General features: G+C 43.9%; 1 protein-coding gene across 1 annotated transcript in view; it reads right to left on the bottom strand.

Annotated features, from left to right (window-relative positions):
• LOC144594034 (PC3-like endoprotease variant B) overlaps positions 1 to 23,625 on the bottom strand; it is a 1,240,467-nt gene that overhangs the window by 1,163,152 nt on the left and 53,690 nt on the right. Inside the window, exon 3 of the mRNA XM_078400201.1 lies at positions 3,868 to 4,042. Coding sequence (XP_078256327.1) covers positions 3,868 to 4,038 — 171 coding nt within the window. The 5' untranslated portion in view covers positions 4,039 to 4,042. The remainder of the gene's footprint in view (positions 1 to 3,867; positions 4,043 to 23,625) is intronic.

Raw genomic sequence — 23,625 nt, 5'->3', positions numbered from 1 at the left:
GTAAAAGAGAAATGACTCATGCTATTTTTTTGCCAATATTAAAACGTTCTACTATATGTGCAAAAAAAAAAAATAGAAGTTGCCTTTTGTGGATCATGAGCAAGGTTACCCGAAAGAGGCGGGTGTAAATTTTCAACTTTGTGTCTGGTGGACATAAAGCTGGTCTCGCAGATCAGAAGATCATTGACTGCAAGTTTCTATTCTTCAGTTCTCCAGTGACAATAGACAATAGACAATAGACAATAGGTGCAGGAGTAGGCTATTCGGCCCTTCGAGCCAGCACAGCCATTCAATGTGATCATGGCTGATCATTCTCAATCAGTACCCCGTTCCTGCTTTCTCCCCATACCCCCTGACTCCGCTATCCTTAAGAGCTCTATCTAGCTCTCTCTTGAATGTATTCAGAGAAATGGCCTCCACTGCCCTCTGAGGCAGAGAATTCCACAGATTCACAACTCTCTGACTAAAAAAGTTTTTCCTCATCTTTGTTCTAAATGGCCTACCCCTTATTCTTAAACTGTGGCCCCTGGTTCTGGACTCCCCCAACATTGGGAACATGTTTTCTGCCTCTAACATGTCCAACCCCTTAATAATCTTATACGTTTCGATAAGATCCCCTGTGAAATGAACATCAGGGTACTTAATGTACAAGTCAGCTGATCTGCAACACTTTTACACCTGGCCCAACAAGCCAGGTGTAAAATCCATCTCAACATCATCAGTAAAACTGATCCCACCCACAGGTCACAACTTCACTCCCACCCCTTTTTGCAGGGACAGCTCTCTCCACGACTCAATGGTTCACTCATCCCTCCATGCTCATCCCTCTCTCTCCCCTCCACAGGCTATTTTCCCATCCAACCATCAGAGGTGTAACACCTGTCCTTTCACCTTCTTTCACCATGGGTGGCACAGTGGTGCATAGAGTGGCACAGTGGCATTAGGGTGGCACAGTGGTACAGCGGTAGAGCTGCTGCCTTATAGCGCCATACACCCGGGTTTAATCCTGACTACGGGTTCTGTCTGTACTGAGTTTGTACATTTTACCCTGTGACCACCTGCCTTTTCTACGGGTGTCCCAGTTTCTACACACATTCCAAAGTACAGCTTTGTCGGTTAATTGACTTCGGTAAAATTGTCAATTATCCCCAGCATGTAGATGCAGGATTGTGTTCGTGTACGGAATGGTCGTTGGTTGGCGCAGACTCAGTGGGCCAAAGGGCCTGTTTCCGTACTGTATCTCTAAACTTGGAACTCCTCCCTCACCAGAGACTTCCAGGTGAGGCAAAGATTCATTTGCACCTTCTCCAATTTGCTGCTCTTGATGTGGCCTCTTCTACATCGGTGAGGCCAAACGCAGGCGAAGTGACTGCTTTGACAAGCCGCGAACTCTCTACTATGGCCTCTTGGTTCTCCTAGTTGACAACCATTTTAATTCCTCCACCCATTCCCACATTGACTAGTCTGCCCTCTGCCTCATTCACTGCCAGGGCGAGGCCAAATGCAAACTAGAGGAGCATCACCTCGTATGCCCGGCTGGGTAGTCTACAACCCACTGACGTGAAACGTCTCCAATTTCAAGTAAACCACACCCCCTCTGCCCTTTTTCCCTTTTCTCCTACATACCCTGATCCTCTCTCATTCCCACCTTACTCTAGCTACCTATCACCTTCCACCCACTGCATCCCCTTCCCGCTCCATCTGCCACCATTCCTCAGTCAGTTACATTTTTCACCTTCCTTTCCGATCAGATTCCAGAGTCTCCAGCCTTTTGCTCTGCACTTATCACCCCCCCCCCCCAGACTGTTGCTGCGTCCCTCCTCCCTACCCCCACTTGATTGTTTTTGCCTATCAACCCTTCACGTTGATCAACCTATCATTTGAAAGCTCTTCCCCCCCCACTCCTTATATTGGCTACTTCCCCTTAACTATTTCAGTCCCGATGAAAGATCTTTGTCCAAAACATCGACTGTCCATTTCCCTCCACAGATGCCGCCTGACTAGTTAAACTTCTTCAACCAGGGCGGCACAGTGGCACAGCAGTAGAGCTGCTGCCTTACAGCGCCAGAGACCCGGATTTGATCCTGACGATGGGTGCCGTCTGTATGGAGTTTGTACGTTCTCCCTGTGACCACGTGGGTTTACTCTGGGTGCTCCAGTTTCCCCCAAATTCCAAAGACATGCAGGTTTGGAGGTTAATTGGATTTCGTAAATTGTCCCTCGTGTGTAGGAAAACACATAGTGTGCAGGTGGTCGCTGGTCGGCACAGACTCGATGGGCCAAAGGGCCTGTTCCCACTCTGTGTCTCTAAACTAAAAACTAAACTGAGCTAGCTGCCTCCCTTTTGTTTTGCAATAGATTCCAACATCTCCAGTCTCTTGTGCCTTCAATAAAACTGAATTTGAATGGCAGAGGAAGGTGCAGTGTTAGTGCTATTACGCTATAGGAATGTGACTTGTTCATCTTCTTACAGTTTATAAAAGAAATCCACCCAGCATCAGGTGATCAGGCATCCGACCTGCAGCTCCTGAAAATGCTATTTGCTGCTCCAAACTCAGCTAATTGATATAGCATAAAAATCTGATGAAAATTCACTGGGAAAAATAATTGAAATAATCCTTACAATTCTCATCTTTCCCTTCACTCGTGCCCAGGTATTGAATGAAAATTATTATTTTGATAAACTTTTGGGTCAGTTATTAATCTTTCATCACACATCAAAATGCATAGGCATTTTTTTTCAGCCAGCGTGACTCACACCGACTGAAGAAAAATTAGATATCATAACAATATATTTCGGAGAAACTTCGAGGCAATCAGCTAAGCAAAGCTCTAAATGATTACAGTCTTATCCAATCTGACACCATCCCTGCAGAGTATCATGGATATGGACATATGCACAGTTTTTTTGTGTCCCACTCAAGCACTCATTACCCCAGCCGGGATGGTGATATTAAAGAAAGTATGATGTAGCAAGTAAATTCACTGCGCTCTGAGCAACTATGCACAAATGAGACACAGGCCAAAGATAAAATCAAAACATGCCAGAAACAATTCATGTGTAGGACAAAACTGCAGATGCTGGTTTGCACAGAAGATAGGCACAAAATGTTGGAGTAACTCAGCGGGACAGGCAGCATCTTCGGATAGCAGGAACGGATGACCTTTCGGGTCGAGACCCTTCTTCAGACTGACCTGATAACTGCTGCAGGGAGAGGAAGGCAGGATTATGAGTCCCATGACTGCACTTCAGAATCTCAGATGACCTTGACCTGGCTGGCACAGGTCAGGGAGTTGATTTATGCCATCTAACTCTAATACTGACCTGGACACACTTCAAGTACTGGGAATGAGAGATCAGTGAACTCATACAAAAACTTAACACAACAAAAACCCACTATTCCTTCCCATTATGGCAACATAACCCTCCATTGCAATATGGTTTGTTCTATACAGGATGACCTGGTGCTATTAATTGTAATCTTCCCACCACAGATGGTGCTATTCCTGATATTTTGTTAATTTGTTAAAAACTTATGAAAGACAGAGCCATTTGCTTTCCTTAATTTCCTAAGTATAAATATTAAATACAAGTATTAAGTGCTGAGAAATTCTCCGCCAGCTATAAATATAGACATTAAATTGGAGCTGTGTGAAATCTTCCAAATGGGTTTCTCTTAAATTTGAATTGCTTTGTGTTATTAAATGAAAATAATAATCAACACTTCAATAAAGAATCAAGTCTTTAATAGATCTGTCTGTGGGTCATTTTTCAAGCCCTTCTTAAGAAAACACTGAGTGAAAGGTAAGATGTCTTGGCAGAGAAAAGGATGGAGCTCATGTACCCAAACATAAATATGCACTGACCTTTCCAATGAAGTCTACTCCATGCCGTTTGGCCAAAGCCATGGCTACAGTGCTGTCTCCCTCAATTTCTGCAGCGTAATAGGTAAGGGGCCCAGTGCTGCCCTGCTCTCTGGTGGATGCATGCAGGCATCGCTGCAGAAGCACCATCGTCAGGAAAAAATATACCTGCATTTCTCTGCAACAATAAAACAAGGACATAAATCAGAGTGCTTCCAGTTAATAGAAATCAAGATCACATTTGTTATTTTGGACCTTCTTTTTTGCTGAATTCATGAAATTGATTACCGGCTTGTCTATTAAAAAATGTTCGCTGACTATCCTTTAATATATGTAGCTAACTCTACAAGTCCAGAAGTTAGGTCGAAAAGCCTGATGGTTTAGAATCTCTGAGGCAACTGGAGGTTTGGTTTTCTGAAGCAGAGAACTGCTGAGTTTCCAACACGGCTCTGCTCTTTGTCTTTTGATCAGCCTTTTTATCTAATTGTCTGAAGCCTTAAGAAGATTTTGCTATTGAGGGCGTGCAGCGTAGGTTTACTAGATTAATTCCCGGAATGGCGGGACTATCACATGTTGAAAGACTGGAGCAACTAGGCTTGTATACACTGGAATTTAGAAGGATGAGAGGAGATTTTATCGAAACGTATAAGATTATTAAGAGGTTGGACACGTTAGAGGCAGGAAACATGTTCCCAATGTTGGGGGAGTCCAGAACAAGGGGTCACAGTTTAAGAATAAGGGGTAGGCCATTTATTTGAGCCATGATCACATTGAATGGCGGTGCTGGCTCGAAGGGCCGAATGGCCTTCTCCTGCACCTATTATCTATTGTCTATTGTCTATTGTCTATTTAGAACTGAGATGAGGAAAAACTTTTTCAGTCAGAGAGTTGTGAATCTGTGGAATGCTCTGCCTCAGAAGGCAGTGGAGGCCAATTCTCTGAATGCATTCAAGAGAGAGTTAGATAAAGCTCTTAAGGATAGCGGAGTCAGGGGGTATGGGGAGAAGGCAGGAACGGGGTACTGATTGAGAATGATCAGCCATGATCACATTGAATGGCGGTGCTGGCTCAAAGGGCTGAATGGCCTCCTCCTGCACCTATTGTCTATTGTCTATTGTCTATTTAACTTTAATGTAAGAAAAGATGATTTACCTTTGAATATGGCATAAAAGAATTATGAAAGGTTAATCATTATAGTTGCTCCATGCCTTTGATTCATTGGATTAGAGTATCTGGTTGTGCAATGAGACATTCTCAACAATTACTTAGATTGGTACCAACAGCAGAAACACCAGTGTGCAAAGGCACTTAGCATAACCTGATACAACCTATCTCCCAGTCAGGCATTATTATAGCATGTGTAGGAAGGAACTGCAGATGCTGGTTTAAACCAAAGATAGACACAAAATGCTGGAGGAACTCAGCAGGACAGGCAGCATCTCTGGAGATTCGGGTCAAGACCTTTCCTCAGACATATAAAAAAATAACTGCAGATGCTGGTACAAATCGATTTATTCCCAAAATGCTGGAGTAACTCAGCAGGTCAGGCAGCATCTCGGGAGAGAAGGAATGGGTGACGTTTCGGGTCGAGACCCTTCTTCAGACTGATGACATATTGCTTTGAAACAAAACTCCCTTCACAGCAGGTGATACAAGGCTACATTTTAAAACTAGGTATCCAGTGACATAAGTTCATAAGTTCTAGGAGCAGAATTAGGCCATTCGGCTCATCAAGCCCATTCTGCCATTCAATCATGGCTGATCGATCTTTCCTCCTCGAAATCATTTTTCTCCCTTCTCCCCATAACCCCTGACACCCGTACTAATCGAGAACATGACAGAAAAATTGGCAATGACACAGAACATAGAACAGTACAGGACAGGAACAGGCCCTTCAGCCCACAACATTCAAGCTGAACATGATGGCAAGTTAAACTAATCTCCTCTGCCTGCACATGATCCATATCACACCATACCCTGCTTATCTATGTTCCCATCGAAAAGTCTCTTAACTGCCACCACTGTATCTACGTCCACCACCACCTATGGCAGCGCATTCCAGGCATAGGGTTCTCACAAAGCCAAGTCCTCAGTGGTGTGTTGTGGACAATACACAAAGATTTCAAATCAATGGAAGTGTCTTCAAGGTATAAATTGTCCGAGCTTTCAGTAATTTGTGGAGCTTTAAACCTGTGGTTTATGAGGTCATCTGAATTCCTCAAGCATGTTACAGACTTTTAAGAGTCTTGTAACATACTATAAAACCATTTGTAATGCATTATGTAGAACACTATCACGGATTAATGACAGAACATGTCAATGATCTTTGCTGAGCCGATTTTTGAACCGTACCGATTCACAATCTCATCATTGCATTAGCTGGGATAAATGTTTCCCAAATCCTACCTAACATTTGCTCACATGCTTAATTGTTGGAAGTAGTTTTCTCACTAGCTTGGGAATTGGATTTTATTTCTTTTTAATGTGCTAAAAGATCAATGTGTTTAGCACAAACATTTAAATAGGTCCCTCTCTGAAAAATGGAGAAAAAAAACAGTTAAAAAGGTGAGTGAAGCTACAATGGTGGATGGGGGGGGGGGGCAGGGGGAAGGGGGGGTGAGGGGAGGAGGGGGAGGGGGGGGAAAGAGGTGGGCAGGGGATGGCAGGGGAGGGATAGGGGGTGGATGCGGGGGGGATGGGGGGTGGAGTGGATGGGGGTGGGGTGGATGGGGGGGGTGGACAGGGCCGTCTTAACGCATGGGCCTGATGGGCACTTGCCCGGGGCCCCACGAGCATAGGGGCCCCATGCTGATCTGTGTATGTTAAGTGACTTGCAATAAATAAATACTACTTTAAAAATGTAGGTTCAATAAGTGCTTTTTTCGCAACATTTTCGGTCCCTAAGTGCTTCTCACAGCGATCTGTAAGTGCTTTTCGCAACAATGTAGCACCCTAAGTCCATCGCTAAGTGCTTTTCGGTAAGTGCACGACAGGGGGGGGCTGGTAGGGAAAGGGGGTGGAGGAGAGTAACGGTAGGGGCCCCAGTACACTGCTTTGCCCGGGGGCCCATAATGCTGTAAAAACGGCCCTGGGGGTGGAGGGTAGGGGCTAAGCAGGGCTATAGCCAAAATAAAACACTAAACACAGAGCCAGTTGAATTCCCAACAGACCAGCAATAATAGTCTCCTTGTCTGGATTGAGGAGACTATCCTTCGACTCATGGGATAAAAGAACCACGGATGCACAGACTACTTCAAGAGCAGAGGCATACAGGAATCTGTCAGCTATGCTCAATAACAACATTTCATTGTGATCATCAAATCCCCATTAGTCTTTGTGAAGAAAAAAAAATCCTTCTTCTTACCACTGTGTTGCTGCACCATAACGTTGCTTTGGGCTCGGTGTATAAATATTGCTTTGTCTTTTCAGGGTATAAGGAGAGACACTCCCAGGTTTCTCCCCCTCAGAAGTGCATGAATCAAAGCAAGAGAAAGGTGGGAGGATGAGATGATGATGAAAATGACCAAAGTGTGTCAGCACACACGTTCATAGGTTCATGAGTGATAGGAGCAGAATTAGGGCATTCGGCCCATCAAATCTCTTCCGCCATTCAATCATGGCTGGTCTATCTCTCCCTCCTAACTCCATTATCCTGCCTTCTCCCCATAACCCCTGACACCGGTACTAATCAAGAATCTATCTCTGCCGTAAAAATATCCACTGACTTGACCTCGACAGCCTTCTAGAGTCATAGAGTCATAGAGTCCTACAGCACAGAAAGAGGCCCTTCGGCCCATCGTGTCCGTGCCGCCCGTTACCAAACACAGTCTAATTTTAATCCCATTTTCCCGCATTTGGACCGTAGCCCTGAATGTTGTAGCATTTCAAGTGCCCATCCAAATGCCACTTAAACGTTGTGAATGTTCCCGCCTCCACCACCACCCCAGGCAGTGAATTCCAGACTCCAACCACCCTCTGGGTGAAAAAGTTCTTTCTCACATCCCCCCGAAACCTCCCACCCCTTACCCTGTATCTATGTCCCCTCGTTGTTGAACCTTCCACCAGTGGAAGAAGTTCCCCGCCATCTACCTTATCTATGCCCCTCATGATCTTGTACACCTCGATCATGTCCCCTCTCAGCCTTCTCTGCTCCAGGGAAAACAACCCCAGTCTGCTCAGTCTCTTCTCATAGCCGAGGCCCTTCATCCCTGGCAGCATCCTGGTGAATCTCCTCTGCACCCTCTCCAAAGCTATCACATCCTTTCTATAATGTGGTGACCAGAACTGTACACAATACTCCAGCTGTGGCCTCACCAGTGTTCTGTACAATTCCATCATTACCCCCCTACTTTTATATTCGATGCCCCGGCTAATGAAGGCCAGTAACCCATATGCCTTTTTGACCACCCTGTCCACCTGTCCTGCTGCCTTCAAGGACTTGTGTACCTGTACTCCAAGGTCCCTCTGTACCCCTGTCTTCCCTAGGGTCCTTCCATTCATGGTGTACTCCCTCTCCAAGTTATTCCTGCCAAAGTGCATCACCTCGCACTTTTCAGGATTAAATTCCATCTGCCACTGCTCCGCCCATCTGACCATCTCATCTATATCTTCCTGCAGCTTGCAGATCCCTTCCTCGCTATTCACCACCCCCCCTAACTTTGTGTCATCTGCAAACTTGCTGATCATGCCCTGTACGTTGACATCCAGATCATTAATGTAGATTACAAACAGTAAGGGACCCAACACCGATCCCTGCGGCACCCCACCGGCCTCCAGTCACAGAAGCAACCTTCTACCATCACCCTCTGCCTTCTGTCACTAAGCCAGTTTTTTATCCATTTTGCCAAGGTGCCCTGGATCCCATGGGCTCTTACCTTCTTGACTAGTTTCCTGTGTGGGACCTTGTCAAAAGCCTTACTGAAATCCATGTATACCACATCCACTGCACTACCCCCATCTACCTCCTTGGTCACCCCTTCAAAAAATTCAATCAAGTTAGTCAGACACGACCTTCCATTAACAAAGCCATGTTGACTATCCTTAATTAACCCTCGATCCTCCAAGTGAAGACTGATTCTGTCCCACAGAATCTTTTCTAGCAGCTTCCCCACCACCGATGTCAGACTCACCGGCCTGTAGTTCCCAGGTTTATCCCTACTGCCCTTTTTAAATAATGGCACCACATTAGCTATCCTCCAGTCCTCCGGTACATCCCCTGATGCAAGAGAGGCTCTGAAAATTTGTGCCAGATCCCCGCAATCTCCTCCCTTGCCTCTCTCAGCATCCTGGGATACATCTCGTCAGGGCCCGGAGACTTATCCACTTTTAAGCCTGCCAGAGCCTCCAGCACCGCCTCCCTGTCAATAGCAATATGCTCAAGAACATCACAACCCTCCTGCTCCATTTCTAAGTCCGCATCGCCCTCCTCCCTCGTAAAAACAGATGCAAAAAATTCATTTAAAACATCTCCTACATCCTCTGGCTCCACACACAGCTTTCCACTATGGTCCCTGATGGGCCCCACTCTTTCCCTCGTTATCCTCTTACCCTTGATATACTTATAGAACACTTTGGGATTTTCTTTTATTTTGCCCGCTAGTGCTATCTCATGGCCCCTTTTTGCTCTCCTAATTTCTTTTTTAAGAACCGCCCTACACCTTCTGTATTCCTCTAATGATGCCTGTGCCTTAAGTTCTTTATGCCTCCCAAAAGCCCCCCTTTTTTTTTTAATCAATCCTACTATATCGTTCGACATCCAAGGTTCTTTGGACTTGTTTGTCCCACCCTTAAACTTTAGGGGAACATGCTTCCTCTGTACTTTTTCAATTATTCCTTTGAATGACTCCCACTGTTCTGATGCGGTCCTCCCCACGAGAAGCTGATCCCAGTCCACCAGGGCCAACTTCTGCCTTATCAGATTAAAATCGGCCTTGCCCCAATTTAGAAATTTTCCCTCTGGTCCCTCTTTATCCTTTTGTGGCAATGAATTCCACAGATTCACCACGCTCTGACCAAAGTAATTCCTCCTCATCTCCTTCCTAAAGGGACGTCCTTGACAACATGTACCTGACAACCTGCAGTGCCACCTCAAAGACTGTCATAGCAAGACTTATGCAAGTACGGTTTGAGAGAATATCCTGGCACCAGTGGGCTACAGGCGAGAGAAGCTCTGCTCAGCACAGAAATGTTTTAATGTGTTTTCTACTCCGCCTGTTAAAAACGGGGCAAAGCATTGGTGCAGTGGTAGAGTTACTGCCTTACACCGTCAGAGACCGGAGTTTGATCCTGACTATGGGTGCTGTCTGTACGGAGTTTGCACGTTCCCCCTGTGACCGCATGGGTTTTCTCCGGGTGCTCCGGTTTTCTCCCACATTCCAAAGACATGCAGGTTTGTAGGTTAATTGGCTTCTAATAAAAAATATTCCCTGTTGTGTGGGAAAGTGCTCGTGTACAGGTGATTGCTGGTCGGCGCGGACTCGGTGGGCCAAAGGACCTGTTTCCACGCTGTATCTCTAAACCAAACTAATCTAAATGTACCGGATAACAGAAAGAACAGAGGAGACCACCTTCATGCTTTTCCATGTTGGGCAGAGCCAAGTCATCATGACCACACTCGGAGGTCAGATGGGTAACAATGACAATCCAGACGCACAGTGCATCTGATGTGGGTGGCAACTTGTGTGGAGCCACAGATGGAAACCACATATAGGCTTTCTGCTTCTGTGCAGCCTCAACTATTACACACGGGAACCACATGAACCTCCTCTGGGAACGATGGGATAACATTCACGAGCAGGTTGTTGCTTTCAATGTACACTGGAGTAAAAACTAAAAGCATCCTTCAAAAAGAGAAAAAATTAAGGAAACAGGAACAACAGACCTATTGGATGGTGTAGGAAGAAACTGCAGATGCTGGTTTCCACCAAAGATAGACACAAAGAGTAACTCAGCGGGACAGGCAGCATCTCTGGAGAGAAGGAATGGGTGACATTTCGGGTCGAGGCCCTTCTTCAGACCTTCGGTCTCGGCCGGAAACGTCACCCATTCCTTCTCACCAGAGGTGCTGCCTGTCCTGCTGAGTTAGACCTATTGGACTGTCAGCTAGTTCAAATTGAAATGATGGTACTACAGTCTGTGTCAACGGATCATTGCACCTTTGTTTACTCAGTCCCTTGAAAGTGTGTGCACTAATTAATATCATTGACATCTTCCCTCACCAAAGCCTTGATTCACCACTGAGGAAAGAACTCTCTGGGAAGCAGAAATGTGTCATAGAGGTGACGGGGTGTGATGAAACATCTGCTCTCCAGGAGTAACTTTCCTGCCAACTCGAGACAATTGCAGGCAGCAAGATGAGGTGAGAGAAAGTGTGTTAAAAGGTTCAACTTCTGCAAGGAAGTTTAACACTGCATTGGTCGTGTTCACTTATTGCAACCTATTTTCTATGTTTCTATTGCTAAAGGGATCAGGGGGTATGGAGAGAAGGCAGGTACAGGCTACTGAGCTGAATGATCAGCCATGATCATATTGAATGGCGGTGCAGGCTCGAAGGGCCGAATGGCCTACTCCTGCACCTATTTTCTATGTTTCTATGTTTCTATGTTTCTAAGTGAAACACATTATGTTCATAAGTTCGGGGAGCAGAATTGGGTCATTCGGCCCATCAAGTCTACTCCGCCATTCAATCATGGCTGATCTATCTTTCCTTCCTGACTCCATTTCTCTGCCTTCTCCACATAACCCCTGACACCCTTACTAATCAAGAATCTGTCCATCTCTGCCTTAAAGATGTCCATTGGCATGGCCTCCACAGCAGTCTGTGGCAATGACACATTACTTCTATTGCTGCTTTACTATCTGTGCACCATTGTCACTGTGGCACAATAGGTAGTCTCTCTGCCTCACAGCTCCAGCAACCAGGGATCAATCCTGACCAGTGCAATCTTCGTTGAATTAGTGCAGTCCCTGTGTTCAGTGGATTTTCCGAGTGAACTCTGGTCTCCTCTCACATCCCAAAGATGTGCTGACTAGTAAGTTATTAGCTTACTGTATGTTAGGAAATAAATTGGGGAATACAATGATGGGACTGACCTGAGTGAACTCTGGTCTCCATAGACCCTTCCAGCTGTTTATTGTGTTATTTTGGGTGATGTTTAAGATTGTCATGTGAATAGGGTCCACTAGTTTGCACGACGATTTATTTTGCAGGTTAGTTATAAAATCATCTGTGCACCAAGGGGTTCTACATGTCCCATTTAGCCAGTGCCTACTTGTCTTACTCAACTGGGAGATGAGGCTGAGAATGCTGATTAAGACAGTTGCTACCTTCGTCCTCCTATTCTATTTTGTTTCCGCTGCTCACAGGATCCCATTTTGTAAAGCTCAGCTCTGGGTCTCGTTGTTTATCACCCTCTGGTAGTGGCCGATAACGTGGGTGGCACAGTGGTGCAGTGGTAGAGTTGCTGCCTTACAGTGCCGGAGACCTGGGTTCGATCCTGATTATGGGTGCTGTCTGTATAGAGTTTGCACGTTCTCCCTGTGACTGCATGGGTTTTCTCCGGATGCTCCAGTTTACCCCCCCCCCCCCCCCATATTCCAAAAAAGTGCAGGTTTGTAAGTTAATTGGCTTCTGTAACTTGTCTCTCATGTTTAGGATAAAACTAGTGTATGGGTGATCGCTGGCCGATTCGGACTCGGTGGGCCAAAGGGCCTGTTTTCTCACTGTATCTTCGAGACTAAAACTTAAAAATTGAGTTGGCAAGATGGTACAAAATGAGGGCGATGACAATGAAATCTACACATCAGCTCAGCACATGGTGCAAGGGCCCCCAAATATATCAGTGCAATTTCATCAAGAAATGGTCATTGGCACAGTCCTGAAGATCAAAATTGAATTGTATAAAACTCAACGGGAGGAACCAGTTGAGTTACTGCAGCTTTTTGTGTCTATCTTCAGTTTAAACCAGTATCTGCAGATCCTTCCAACACATTGGATTGCTTAGCACTGAAAAGAAACAGTTCTACACAATCTAATGTCTAAGCTATTGTATTCCAAAATTTGCATCATAAGTTTTGGATGAGCTGAACCACAGAGAGTCTATTTTGCAAAGGGATCATGGTAGTTTAAGCAAAGTGCTATAATCATAGTCGTGACTCGCAATTTGCAAATCCCATAGTCAATATAGTATCTTATGCTTCCAATCATCTTCATTTATCAGCATATCTTTTATGCAAATGCAACATCCTGGTAAAGGACAATTTATAAATTGGTCTGGGTTTGTATATTTTAGTTCATGCACGAGCTCAGGGAATTATCTGCTGCTGAAACTCCCTCCTTCTTTGCTGTTGGCAAAATGCTGGATCATTCATGCAATCAAATATGAAATGGTTAGTCATTTGGAGAAGCTCAATATTGCAAAATCAAGTTGTTTTTTTTCCAAGGGCATAACGTGCAGAGTGTTGAGAGGGGAATCTGTTGCTGCAGTATGTGTGGATTTTCAGAAGGCATTTGACAAAGTGGTACATAAAAGTGGTGCACACATAAGAACGTGGTATTCAACAAGTGTGTTAGCATGAATTGATGATTGGTTAGTACAGTGCGTCAAAATAAAAAGTCTTTTTTCAGGCTGGGGGATGTACCCAATGGTGTGCCCAGTGAGGGTGTGGGGGGGGGGGGGGGGGGCTCGATTATTTAACCTGGAGGAAGGAGCAGAAGACAAGGTATTCATGTTTGTAGACTATTTTCATGTTTGTAGACGACATGAAAATAGATGGGAGGGTACATTCTGATAGGGATATTTGGACTCTGCAAAAGTACATAGTTAGGCAAACTGACTGGCCGAAAACGGGACAAATAGAGTTTAACCTGGGAAGTTGAGAGATCCTGCACTTCAATGAAAGGAATCTAAAAGCATACAATTGACTGGATAGACTGGGCTTGTACTCGCTGGAATTTAGAAGACTGAGGGGGGATCTTATAGAAACATATAAAATTCTTAAGGGGTTGGAGAGGCTAGATGCGGGGAAGATTGTTCCCGATGTTGGGGGAGTCCAGAACCAGGGGTCACAGCTTAAGGATAAGTCTTTTAGGACCGAGATGAGAAAACATTTCTTCACACAGAGAGTGGTGAGTCTGTGGAATTCTCTGCCACAGAAGGTAGTTGAGGCCAGTTCATTGGCTATATTTAAGAGGGAGTTAGATGGGGCCCTTTTTGCTAAAGGGATCAGGGGGTATGGAGAGAAGGCAGGTACAGGCTACTGAGCTGGATGATCAGCCATGATCATATTGAATGGCGGTGCAGGCTCGAAGGGCCGAATGGCCTACTCCTGCACCTATTTTCTATGTTTCTATGTTTCTAATTATCTAAATGGAGAAAGAGTGCAGGTGAGGAAAGCACAAAGGGATCTATGTGTTCTTGTGCACAAATCACAAAAAGTCAGCAGGCAGGTGCAGCAAGTGGCTCGGAAAGTGATAGCATATCGGTGTTTATTGTTTTAGAATCAAGGTAGTTTGTTACAATTGTGCAGGGATCCGGGGAGACCACTTCAATAAAACACCTGGGGATGGTTTCTTACAACTGAGAACAACACCATTTTTGTGAACAATGTTTGTGAATCTGCAGCACATGTCACAAACCATATCTCATTAAATCTCCATTAAGGAGGAACAGCACCTCATATTTTGCTTGGGTAGCTTACACCTCAGTGGTATGAACATTGACTTCTGTAACTTCAAGTAGCGCTTGCTATCCCTCGCTCTCCATCCCCTCCCCTTCCCAGTTCTCCCACCAGTCTTACTGTCTCCCACTACATTCTATCTCTGTCCCGCCCACTCCCCTGACATCAGTCTGAAGAAGGGTCTCCACCCGAATTGTCACCCATTCCTTCTCTCCAGAGATGCTGCCTGTCCTGCTGAGTTACTCCAGCATTTTATGTCTATTTTCCCATTAAATATACACTTTGCTGTAAATCATTATAGCTGTTCAAATAATGTTGGCACACAACTTCCTTGCCATAAGAGGCTAAAGCCAGATCTTTATTATTCAATTTATTTCTGAATTTTACATCTAAAAATGTCAGTCTCAAATTAATGTGACCACCAAATTGCTATAACAAGAAGTAACAAAGTACACTGATCAGCCAAAACATTATGACCACTGACAGGTGAAGTGAATAACATTGGTTATCTTATTACAATGGCACCTGTCAAGGGGTGGGATATATTAGGCAGCAAGTGAACAGTCAGTTCTTGAAGTTGATGTGTTGGATGCAGGAGAAATGGGAAGGAGTAAAGACCTGAACGACCTGAACTACTTTGACAAGGGCCAAATTGTTATGGCCAGACGACTGGGTCAGAGCATCTCTGAAAAGGCAAGGCTTGTGGGGTGCTCCCAGTCAGCAGTGGTGAGTACCTACCGACAGTGGTCCGAGGAGGGTCAAACCACAAACCGGGACAGGGTGTTGGGTGCCGAAGGCTCATCGATGCGCGAGGGCAATGAAGGATACCCCGTCTGGTCCGAACCGACTGTGGGAAGACGACAAGCCGGTGGATGGAGTGTGATGCTCTGGGCAATGCTCTGCTGGGAAACCCTGGGTCCGGCCATTCATGCGGACGTCACCTACCCAAAAATCGTTGCAGACCAGGTACATCCTTTTATGGCAATGGTAATCCCTGATGGCAGTGGCCTCTTTCAGCAGGATAATGCGCCCTGCCACACTGCACACATTGTTCGGGAATGGTTTGAGGAACATGATGAAGTGTTCACGGTGTTGCTCTGGCCTCCAAATTCTCCAGATCTCAATCCGATTGAGCATCTGTGGGATGTGCTGGATCGACAAGTCCGATCCACGGCGGCTCCACCTCACAACTTACAGGACTTGAAGGATCTGCTGCTAATGTTTTGGTGCCAGATACCACAGGACAACTTCAGGGGTCTTGTAGAGTCCATGCCTCGGCGGGTCGGTGCTGTTTTGGCGGCACACGGAGGACCAACAGCATGTTAGGCAGGTGGTCATAATGTTTTGGCTGATCGGTGTAGAACAAGAGTTAACTTTGCAATGTCATTGACATAACATACTTCCTTCAGAAACCATCTACTGTTAAATTAACAATATGCAAGCATGCATATTACAAAGAAAATCCAGCAGATGCAGGTCATTCAGCCCAACCATCCACTCAAGCCACTTTGCATCGGTATTCAGCCAAATCATTGCAATTCTCTATTTCCATCACATGTTATCCAAACTCTCCCTCAAATGTATCAATACTGCATATTTCAACCATCTTCTCTGGTAGCGAGTTCCACATTCTTGGCATCCTTTGGATAAAGCAGTCACTTTTGAATTCCCTATATAGGATGCCTCAGTGACTGCTTTACATCAATGACCTACAGTTATGTTATTCCTCACACGTGTAACCAATCTGCATCTACTCAACCAAAATTCTTCCTGATTTTAGACCTCTTTGCACGGATGATGGTCCCTTACTACCCATGTCATCTGCTACCTTTAGGTTTATTTTGACAGTAAACTGAATTTTGTAATTGTAATTGTAATTAATTTATTAGCCAAGTATGTAAAAACATACAAGGAATTTGATTTGCCATACAGTCATACCAAAAAAGCAACAAGACACAAACCTACATAAAAATTAACATAACCATCCACCACAGCGCACTGACAGTGATGGAAGGCAATAACGTATTATCTTCTTCCCTCATTTTCTCCCGCAGTTGGGGCAGTCGAACCTTCCGCGGGCTCCACGATGTTAAGTCAGCAGGCTCCCGCGGTTGGAGCTCCCGCCGATATCTAACAAAGGGATCGCAAGCTCCACGATGTTAAGTCCGCAGGCCCCCACGGTTCGAGCTCCCGAAGTCGATCCCCAGCAAAGGGATTGCCAGCTCCACGATGTTAGGCCGCAGTGCAGACAGATACGATACGGAAAAAGTCACATCTCCGTCGAGGAAAGAGATTAAAAATAAGTTTCCCCCACCCCCCAAATAATACAAAACTAAAGATACACTAAAACGTACATTTAACAACAGACTAAAAGCAACAAAAGAAGAAAAGGACGAGACAGACTATTGGTGAGGCTGCCATTGTACGGTGCCACCCATTAACACAACTTCTTTACTTTTCAAAAGTATCCCTCAAGCAAAAAACACAGCTGTTTGGTTTTCTCTATTTATGGTCTTGCTAATCGAGATCTCAACTTTTAGGGATTGTTGATTTTTATTTCAAAATCTCCTTTGTTCCTCTCTCCCACCTAAACTGGCACCTTCCAAGTGATAAATTACCTAACCTTTCATTTTACCAAAATCCACTGTCCCACATTTATCTGGGTTAAACTTATTTGCCAATTATTTGCCTGTTTTACAAGTTTATTATTCCCCAGTAATTTGTTGCAGTCTATCTCAGTAACGACCCTTTCCTTCCCACTCCTTTCCTACCGGGCGGCACGGTGGCGCAGCGGTAGAGTTGCCGCCTTACAGCGAATGCAGCGCCGGAGACTCAGGTTTAGATCCTGACTACGGGAGCCGTCTGTACGGAGTTTGTACGTTCTCCCCGTGACCTGCGTGGGTTTTCGCCGAGATCTTCGGTTTCCTCCCACACTCCAAAGACGTACAGGTATGTAGGTTAATTGACTGGGTAATATGTAAAAATTGTCCCTAGTGTGTGCAGGATAGTGTTAATGTGTGGGGATCGCTGGGCGGCACGGACCCGGTGGGTCGAAGGGCCTGTTTCCGCGCTGTATCTCTAAATCTAAATCTAAATCTACCTCTCCACCATCATCAATTTGATATTGAGCTAATTTTAAAATTGTGCTTTTGATTCCAGAGTCTAAATCTTTAATGTAATTTGTGAACAGCAGTGATCCCTTTGCTGATCCTCATGAAAAGTCATTACTCATTTCCTCCACTGTGAATATCCACACTTTACTCCCACTGTCTGTATTCTGACGCCAGCCCGCAATCCATTCTTCTGCATGTCCCCTGGCTCGACATCCTCTGAGATTCATGAATCAAAGACCTTTCAAAAATCTAGATGGATTAAATAAATTGTACATTGTCCAATCTGTCTGTTACCTTCACATAAAAAAATCAATAACGGATTCATCCAGACTTTTCTTGAATGGTAATACATTGGCTCACATTAGTGGCCTTCACCTCCAGTAAAATAATTTTTTTTTAAAACATACAGAAATAGTCAAAAATAAAATAAAAAACTTATAGAAATAGTCCATTAATACATAAAACCATGCGGGCAGACCATCTCTGAACCCCAAACACCTCGCTTTACCAGTTGACAGGAGCAGTGCAGAGAGGGTGTGTTGTTAGTCTGAAGAAGGGTCTCTACCCAAAACGTCACCCAATCCTTCTATCCAGAGATGCTGCCTGTCCTGCTGAGTTACTCCAGCATTTTGTGCTTATCTTCAGTGTAAACCAGCATCTGCAGTTCCTTCTGACACATGTTGTTAGGATGGTATTGCTTGTCCTGGGTTGATAACAGGTCCTGGGTCACCTCAGGCACAGTTCCCACCCTGACTTGATTTAACACCAACACTGGTAAAAATAAGCTTGACTTTTTAGGATGATGATCATATTTATATTTGCTCTCAGAGGAGTTTGTGTCTGCGACTTTCCGGAAAGGTCCCTTGGCCACACAAATTTCCAGCAAATGGTGGATAGGTGGCTTAGTTACGAGAAAAAAAAAGAAAGTCCATTGAAACATTGGACACACCATCTCAACAACTATTTGATTGTACGGCAAAACTAGTATCACACTGACATTATTGAGCGCTGCTCCAATTGAGAAATCTTTGTTGAGGAAAGGAAATTGGGAAGTAATTAGTGCCCCTTTCTGTCTCATTAATATTTCTGATAAAGGCCTGCAGCTGGGTGCAGGTGCAATTTGGCTCTTTAACTGCCTTATCGCAAATATAAGCAGTAAGAACATAGAACATTATAGCAAAGCCCTTTCAGCCAAGAATGTTATTGCCGAACATGATGCAAAGTTAAACTGATCTCATCTGCCTGTATGTGACCCATATCACTCTATTTCCTGCACTTGCATGTGCCTATCCAAAACCCTCTTATATGCCGCTATTGTATCTGCCTTCACCCCATCCCTGGCAGTGTGTTCCAGGCCCCTACCACTCTCTGTGTAAAAAACCTATCCCGCACATCTCCACAAAACTTCCCCCCTCTCACCTTGTAGATATGCCACCTAATGTTGGCCATTTCCACCCTGGGAGAAAGGTTCTGATTGTCTATCTTATATTTGTCTCTCATAATGTTATATACAGTAGCTCTGTCAAGTATTTTATATACTTCTATCAACTATCTCACCTGAGCAATGAAGTCAAGCATACCATATGCTTTCTTTACCACTGTCTGCTTGTGTTGACACATTCAGGAGTTATGGACTTGAACCCCAAGATCCAACCCCAACCCCAACAGTCAATGCTGTAAAGGGTCTTGCAATTAATTGCATTTTTTCCTCATAGATTTGACCTCCAAAAGTGCAACACCAGACACTTGCACGGATTAACCCCCAACTACCATTTCCCTGTCCATTTCTGTAGACGATTTATATCCTGCTGTATACTTTGGCAGTATTCTCACAATCATCTGCAAACTTACTAACCAACCCTTCGTACAGTTATGTCCAACACACACACACATATATATGCACACACACACACACACCTATATCCTTCCTTTGTCCCGCCCCCCTGACATCAGTCTGAAGAAGGGTCTTGACCCGAAACATCACCCATTCCTTCTCTCCCGAGATGCTGCCTGACCTGCTGAGTTACTCCAGCATTTTGTGAATAAATACCTTCGATTTGTACCAGCATCTGCAGTTATCTTCTTATACTATATATATATATATATATATATATATATATAACTTGGACATAAAATGTACAAGGATTGGTATAAATATAATACAATTAACTATAACACAATTGAGGATTGATGTGAGCATTAATGTTTGGTATCCTTTATTTGGCTAGATATTCTCTCAGACAGAGATCTGATACGGAAGTATTGAAAATGAAGTCAGCCAGCAATTATTATTGCATTCCTCAATTTTGTGTTGGGAACAAGCAGCAAATTAAGTCATTGCATCTGTATATATATATTGATGTATAACCTCAATGCTAGGTTAATCGGCTTGACTCCTTCCAAAAAAGATTGTAAAGCACTTCACAAAGGCAAGGTCATATAAAGAGGGAAACACAAAAGCAAATAACACGGATTCTAGCTACACACATCAGGAAGGTCATTATGAAATTTTGTGGGTTGATTAACAATCTAACTTTATTTACTAGCCACCTAAAATTGATGGGAGTTTCTATCCAAAGGCTTGCAAACCTTCCCAGGAAACTCCCAGCTTGCGTCCATTTCACACAAAGCCACACGTTCGGAGATGTGATTTCGTACATTCAAAATGCTAAGGTGCAGATTTCATTAAATTGTCCACTTCCTGGGCAATTATAAGCTTAACTATTCTCAAAAAGATTTTCAACACAGTGGCACCTCGCAATAGCTATGTGACATTTTGTGATCAGTGAGTGCGAAGTCTGCATTATATGGCATTCCTGATTTTACTGCACTGTAACCTTCCAATAAAAGAGATGTTTCATAAATTTCCAACAGCGGTTTGCAGACTTGCATTGTTTCCATTGAATCTATCTTAATCCACTCCAAATTCGATATAAAGCAAATTCCAATCCTCAGATGACATTGGTTATATCTGATAGATGGCTGGGGAGATCAGTAATCGGTGTAAGTGCATGGACGAATAAAATTACAATCAATCTGGACAAATGCACACTGGTATTTTTGTGTAATATGTAAAGCTAATGTTTCTTGCCTCAAAACAAAACCAGTAATACAAAGTACAAAGATGTAAATGAAAGCTTGAAACATCATCTGTAGAGAAGCAAATGAAATTTTCCTCGTTCCAGATGATAGAAGTGGGACACCAGCATCATAAGTACCCATGTAGATCAGGAGGTGCAGATCCAGAGCAAGTAAGATTATGAGGGACCCCTGCCACCCCAGTAACGGACTGTTCCAGATGCTACGGTCAGGCAAACGCCTCCGCTGTCACGCTGTGAAAACGGAGTGGATGAGGCGGAGTTTCTTCCCACAGGCCATCAGGACTGTCAACTTTTATAACTCCAGAGACTACATTTTGTCTACACTATAGTAACTTTATTAACTTTATTTATATGCTGTAACTGTAATTCTTTTTTGTGCACAATCCGCAGGCATTGCCACTTTCATTTCACTGCACATCGTGTATGTGTATGTGACAAATAAACTTGACTTGAGACCAACCCGAAAAGCCACCTGTGCATCCAGAGATGCTGCCTGACCTTCTGTTACTCTGGTACTTTGTGTCTTTTTTTTGTAAACCAGCATCCACAATTCTTTGTGTCTCTAATTAACCTGCTGATTGGTGAACATTAAAAAACATATTTCTGCTATCTATATATGAAATGTCTGCTGGAAAATTTATTGTGTCAAAGGCATTGATTATTGTATGATTTCACCAGATGATTGGCAGAAGAAGGGTCTCGACCCAAAAGGTCACCCATTCCTTCTCTCCTAAGATGCTGCCTGACCTGCTGAGTTACTCCAGCATTTTGTAAATAAATACCTTCGTATGATTTCACCAGATGATTGGCATTGGTGACAACCTGGAAACGAACGGGTTGTGCATGACACATGATGCCTCATTGATAGAAATTTTACATCGCTTTTAATTTCGACAGGCTGGGAGGCATTTAGATTTTTGGCTATATTTGTAAACGGTAAATACCTGTTCTTGGAACCACAGTACATAAGTCACAGGCCCAGATATATTTTAAGCTAATGATAATCCCCCACTATCCCCACTGCCACCAAACATTGATGGTGGGGAAATTCAGACATTGATTTTAATAGGAAAGCAGAACGGGCATGAGTCTAAAGTAATGGTTTGTGAATTCAGAGGATCTTTCACAGAAATTATTCATCTTGAAAGTCTTTAAATCCCTTTGAGACATTTATAATGGGTGTTCATTATTTTTTTTAAGTATTTAAAAGATTTGGAAGTGCTTAGCTATGAACCTAAGTAATCACAGACCGAGAGTAGTACTCAATAGTTCGACTTCCCAAAATGTAGCGCCTGACATGAATTGAAGGCCATTTGCCATTACTGGTCCCACGTACCTAGCTGATCAAGATCCCAGTGTCATTGTTGATTATCTTCTTCACTGTCACTGATGCCACCTATTTTAGTGTGCAAATGTACTACTCATGCCTTGAACCTTCTCATCCAAATCATTTATATAAATGCCAAACAAGGGCGGCACAGTGGTGCAGCGACAGAGTTGCTGCCTTACAATGCCGGAGAATGGGGATCGATCCTGACTGCGGGTGCTGTCTGTATGGAGTTTGTACATTCTCCCCGGGACCGCGTGGGTTTTCACCGAGATCTTCGGTTTCCTTCCACACTCCAAAGACGTACAGGTTTGTGGGTTAATTTGGCTTGGTTTATAAATGTAAATTGGCCCGAGTGTATATAGGACAGTTAATGTGCGAGGATCGCTGGTCGGTGCAGACTCGGTGGGCCGAAGGGCTTGTTTCTGTGTTGTATCTCTAAACTAAAAATAATCCTTGTGGCATACCATTAGTCACAAGCCTCCAATCCAAAATACAACCTTCCATCATCGCCCTCTGCTTCCTACCGTCAAGCCAATTATATATCCAATTAGATAGCTCTCCCTGGATCATGTGTGATCTGACATTCCAGACCAGCCTGCCAAGCAGGACGTTGTCAGAGGACTTGCTAAAGACCATGTGGACTATGTGTCCACCACTCCACTCTCATCAATCCTCTTGGTGACCTCTTCAAAAAACAGATTTGTAAGACATGATTTCCTGTCATGGTGACTGACGTCATATTTAAATGTATCACGTGATACTATGAGTCAGAAAGGTGAGAGGACACATGTTGCCTGGGTGTAAAGGAATGGACTTCTTAAATAACGGTACAACATTAGTCATCCTTCAGTCTTCTGGAGCTTCAGGAAGTTTCTAAAATGTTTTGGAAGTTAGCTTTCCAGCATTATTTTTGATTTAAAGCATTTCGGAATGATCTTCAATGTGTCAGAAACATTCAGAAATGGTTTTAAAAGGCTGAAGTACACAGTGGCTCTAGCCTCATCTTATGGTTTTAGGCTACTGTCAAACATTTTACTGATTCAGGGGGAATCTATGCTATGGACACCAAAAGTTTCTTTCTGTGCTCAGCACTTCCATGATTCTATAATTGTTTCACATAGAAGTATAAATCGCACCATTGCGATTACAGTACACAATGAATATAAAACACGATTGCACATTGTTCTCGTAAGCAAAAAGCTTTATCCAGATTTGTACTTTGGATTAATTGAATATTCTCAGTAATGATTAATTATTTCGCAAATTGGGACGGTGAAAATTATCAGGAAATTGTTCATATCTATATTTTGCATAAAGTGGGTACAATGCATCTGCATGGTGGTTAGATTGAAAACAGGTGCACCGGAAACTCTGTAAAATGTGCAGTATTATTTAAAACAGGTTGAACAGAACATGGTACTTTTGGGTGTGAATCCTCAGCATTGGTTGGGTGCAAATTGATACAAAGATTAATTGAAAAGGGGCACTTATGCCTCACGTGACCTGACCTGGTAATAGTCCTTCTTTAGGAAACGGGGGT

The sequence above is a fragment of the Rhinoraja longicauda genome, chromosome 5 (genome assembly GCF_053455715.1).
Source record: "Rhinoraja longicauda isolate Sanriku21f chromosome 5, sRhiLon1.1, whole genome shotgun sequence".
Classification (NCBI taxonomy): Eukaryota; Metazoa; Chordata; class Chondrichthyes; order Rajiformes; family Arhynchobatidae; genus Rhinoraja; species Rhinoraja longicauda.
The sequence above is the reverse complement of the archived record's forward strand: the minus strand, read 5'-3'. Positions and strand labels throughout refer to the sequence as shown.